At 37.8% G+C, this 4,314-nt stretch overlaps 1 protein-coding gene across 1 annotated transcript; it reads right to left on the reverse strand.

Annotated features, from left to right (window-relative positions):
- Positions 798 to 3,637, reverse strand: LOC109833079 (pentatricopeptide repeat-containing protein At4g21300-like). The gene is given in 2 exon segments (XM_020400632.1): positions 798 to 2,178; positions 2,180 to 3,637. Coding segments are annotated over 2 exon segments (2,484 nt in total). The 5' UTR covers positions 3,547 to 3,637; the 3' UTR covers positions 798 to 1,061.

A 4,314-nucleotide genomic window follows, 5' to 3' on the forward strand; every position in this document is an offset into this window, starting at 1 on the left:
TGGATAATATGTGTGTCTATGGATTAAGAAATCAAAATCTACTATTGGAAACGAAGTTACAACAATGGAGTGAATAATACAAAGGTAGCAGGCTTACCTCAATGTACATGCTCCCCAAAATATGTCAGGGCAGAAGTTACCACAATTATTTCCGCACTTGAATTGCATAAGCTGACCTGACTCAGAGAATTATATATATTCCAAAGAACAAAAACCAAGATTTTTGGACGGCGATGATGGAAGATGACCTACAAATCTTACAATAGACTGTAATATTAGGTTTTTAAACATTCATAATTAATTATATTAGAACTATATAAACTTATGTAACTTTCTTTTGTCAATTGCTTCGTAGGCTTGGAATCTGTGCGCAATTTCCATCAATATTCATGGGATGTTGGGCTCCATAGCTGATGTCCATGGGATAAATCATATGTCATAAAGATGATGAACTACTAAGAAAAGGTTAACCATATAACTATTGATGTATTGTATTGTCGTTATTTCGCAATGGGCAGTTTTGCTTCACTGTGATTAAGTGAAATGGTGTAATTTCTGCAAAATTCTGACATTCCTTTCCTTTCGAATGTCTATTTATTTGCTCCGGTCTGCAGCCATGGATGCGAGTTTCATCCTCCGGCTTGGACACAAGGCATCAGACATCAAATTATCAAAACAAAGACACAAAGACACGGCTGTATATATGGCTCATAGAAATATATGAATTTGCTGCTACTCATGTACAAGAAAGAATCTAATTTTAGCAAAACTATCTATGAAAACCGTGGAAGTCTCGGTCACATGAATTTGGATTTTATCTGATAAATCCTTCAAAAATGCCGTTAACTATAATTGGAATATGTCCAAAATGATCTAGAATACAACTGATGATGACATGAAATATGAAACCACACATCTCCTGGTGTAGCTTTATTTCATATTCGCTGCTCAAAATGAGTAACCTTCACAAAAGATCATAGTGTACAAGACAAAAAATAATGATACCAGTAAAATAATTTAATCAAAATTGTTACCTCTAAATATAGAAGTTCAAGCTGTTATCAACAGTTCATCTCCGTTGGGTGGACAATGTCAAGTTTCGGAACATAACCTTCTTCTTCAAGCTCAAGAAGGAGGCTCTTCATGCACAAGTAAATATGCTTGCTTTCAGGATGGTTGTCATCTGAAGAAGTAAACATATGGTTGTTATTATTGATTTCAATCCAGCTGTAGCCCGGCACTTTCTGCACTCTTTTCTCCTTCATCAAGCTTCGAACTCTCGAAACTCCCTCCCATCGTCCAGCCACAGCATTTATATTCGCCATCAGCACATAGTACCCAGAATTTTCTGGATCCAGCTCGAATAAATGCTTTGAAGCAAGTTCAGCAAGCTCGACATTTCCATGAACTCGACAAGCTCCAAGAACAGCACCCCAAATACCAGGATCAGGTTTAAAAGGCATATCAGTTATGAAATTCAAGGCTTCATCTAACTGTCCTGCACGGCCAAATAAATCAATCATGCAAGCATAATGCTCCATTCGAGGCTCGATGCAATATTTCTCACTCATACAATGGAAAAATCTTAATCCATCTTCAACTTTACCGGCATGAGCACAAGCTGATATTAAGTGAAGGAAAGTAATATGATCCGGCCTAAATCCTACTTCTTCCATCTGCAGAAATAAGTTTACTGCATCGTTAATTAGGCCATGAGTCCCGTAAGCAGCGATTATACTATTCCATGATACTTCACTCTTTTCCTCCATTGAGTCAAACACACGACGAGCCAGAACCAAAACCCCACATTTAGCATACATATCCATCAAAGCACTCTCGACAAACAAATCTGATCCCAACTCGCACCTTATTACGAGACTATGAATCTCTTTCCCGTAATGAAGTGAAGGTAAATTTCCACATGCTGATAAGGTTGAGGATATAGTGACACAATCATATCTCATTCCTTCTTCCCCCATTTGTCGGAAAAGATTGATAGCCTCATCCAGTTGAGCATTTTGGGTAAAGTTTGATATCATTGAGTTCCATGCTATTACATCCTTTTCTGACATCTTTGTAAATATTTGGTGACTGTGATCAAGCCTACCACATTTGCCATACATGTCCATTAGCGCACTGGCCAAAAAGCATATTCCCTCAAATGCATTCTTAAGAATGCGGCAAAACATTGGCTAGTGCAACAGAATTAGGCTTTAGTTTAGTATCTACTAACTGACGGAACATTTGCAAAGCATCGTGATTCAACCCATTAAGCACATAACCCGATATCATTGCACTAAATATAACCACATCCACTGTTCTAGAAGACTCAAATACCTTTTGTGCCATGTGCACATTCTTGCCTTTAAGGTATATATCGATAAGTGCACTCTTTAAGAAAGCATCAATAGTGATTCCATTCCTCAAGATATAAGCATGAATTTCTTCACCTTGTTTCAGACAGGCAGTATCAGAGAACGAAGGAAGAAAACTAGTCAATGTTATGGAATCAGGTTTAACACCAGAACTTTGCATCCTATAGAACAAATCAATAGCTTCCTCTTTTAATCCATTTTGCACACAGCCGGATATCATTCCATTCCATGCCACTAAATCATTCTGTGGCATCAACCTAAATAACTTATTTACATCAGACGAGCATCGACACTTTGCATACAAAGCCAATAATGTGTTAGCCACCGACGCATTTAAACCCACACCGCATTTTATCACAAGTCCATGAATCTGGGTACCATAATTCAACAAAGCCTCAGAAGCAGCAATAGACACCACAAGCATAAACGATTCAGAGCTTGGTCTCATACCTGACATCCTCATGCTATTAAAAACCCCAATAGCATTTCCCCTATCCCCAATTCTCTTATACCCATCAATCATCACATTCCACAAAACGCAATCTCTCTCTGGCATTTGATCAAACACGTCGCGGGCCACATCGATACAATCACTAGCTGCATACATTTTAATCAATGAACTGCCCACAAACAAGTCCTGCTCCAACCCCATCAGACGAATCGTATCATGTATCAACCTTCCCAAATTTACAGCATTTAAACCTCTACAACACTTGATCACATCAGTGTACGTATATTGGTCGGGCGAAACGCCACAGACCCACATCTTGAAATAGAACAATAAAGCAAAGTCAAACAGACCCATGATGGTGAAACCCTTGATCATCCGATTCCAAGCGAAGCTGGACCTTTTTTCGATCCGGAAGAAGACATCTTTTGCCCTGGAAATGCTTTCGCAGTTAACATACATGCCCACAACCCTAGCGCCCAAGATGCTGTTGTTGTTGAGCCCATTGGCGATGATTTGGGCATGAATTTGTTGGCCTCTGTTGAGGTCTAAAGGCCCATGACAGCTTTCTAGAAGGAAGGTAAATCGAGTGGATAAATCCCCATTGTAATCTACGATGTTTGTGGTTGATGAGAGATTTCTGTGGGTTGAGAGGTTGAAATTGGAGTTGAATTTGGAGAGATGGGGAACTCTTTTTGCGAAATTGGAGTAAATTTTTTCCATGCATTATAGCGAATGAGAGGAGTACATCAGCATGTTCTTCTGATGGAGGGAAGTCTACAGAGATCGTTTGTTTAAAACGCAGTGGTTAATAAGAGAGTTACCGACTCCCAAAGGAATTTTGGAAGGGCTATTTAGTTATTAGTGCCTTACATCTTCAATTATTCCATTTTAGTCCCTCAACTCTATGGAATTGCTCATAGTTCCTCAAATCCTAGGGTAATTATCGTTTGGTCCCTGAATGATCAAAGGACCTTTAAGTAATGTTTTTTAAGGATTAATGCAAATTGGCACTCTAAAGTTTACACCATTCTAAACTTACTACCCCAAAGCTTTTTGACACTTTGATACTACAAAATTTACGGCTTTTTTTTTACTTTGATACCTCAATCTTTTGACAATTTGATATCCTAAGTTTGGGTTATCAAAGTGCCAAAAGTAAGACTTTAAGGTATCATAGTTAAAAAGATAAAAAAAGTTTTCTTTAAAAAATATCAAAAAAAAGGTATCAAAGTTAAAAAAGTGTAAACTTTAGGGTGTCAAGGTGTCATAAAACTTTGGGTGCATTAAAGATAAAAAGGTGTAAATTTTAGAGCACCAAAGTGCAAATAACCATTTCTTTGAACAAGATAATTTTTAAGTGGGAAATCATAAATAAGGGTATTTTGGTCATTAATGGACCAAAATGCAAGAACCCTTTGGATTTAAGGGACCCATGAGCACTTATTGAGATTTGAGGGACTAATATGGAATTATTGAAGATTTGAGGGA

This window comes from Asparagus officinalis, chromosome 3, assembly GCF_001876935.1.
Source record: "Asparagus officinalis chromosome 3, Aspof.V1, whole genome shotgun sequence".
NCBI classification, from domain to species: Eukaryota; Viridiplantae; Streptophyta; class Magnoliopsida; order Asparagales; family Asparagaceae; genus Asparagus; species Asparagus officinalis.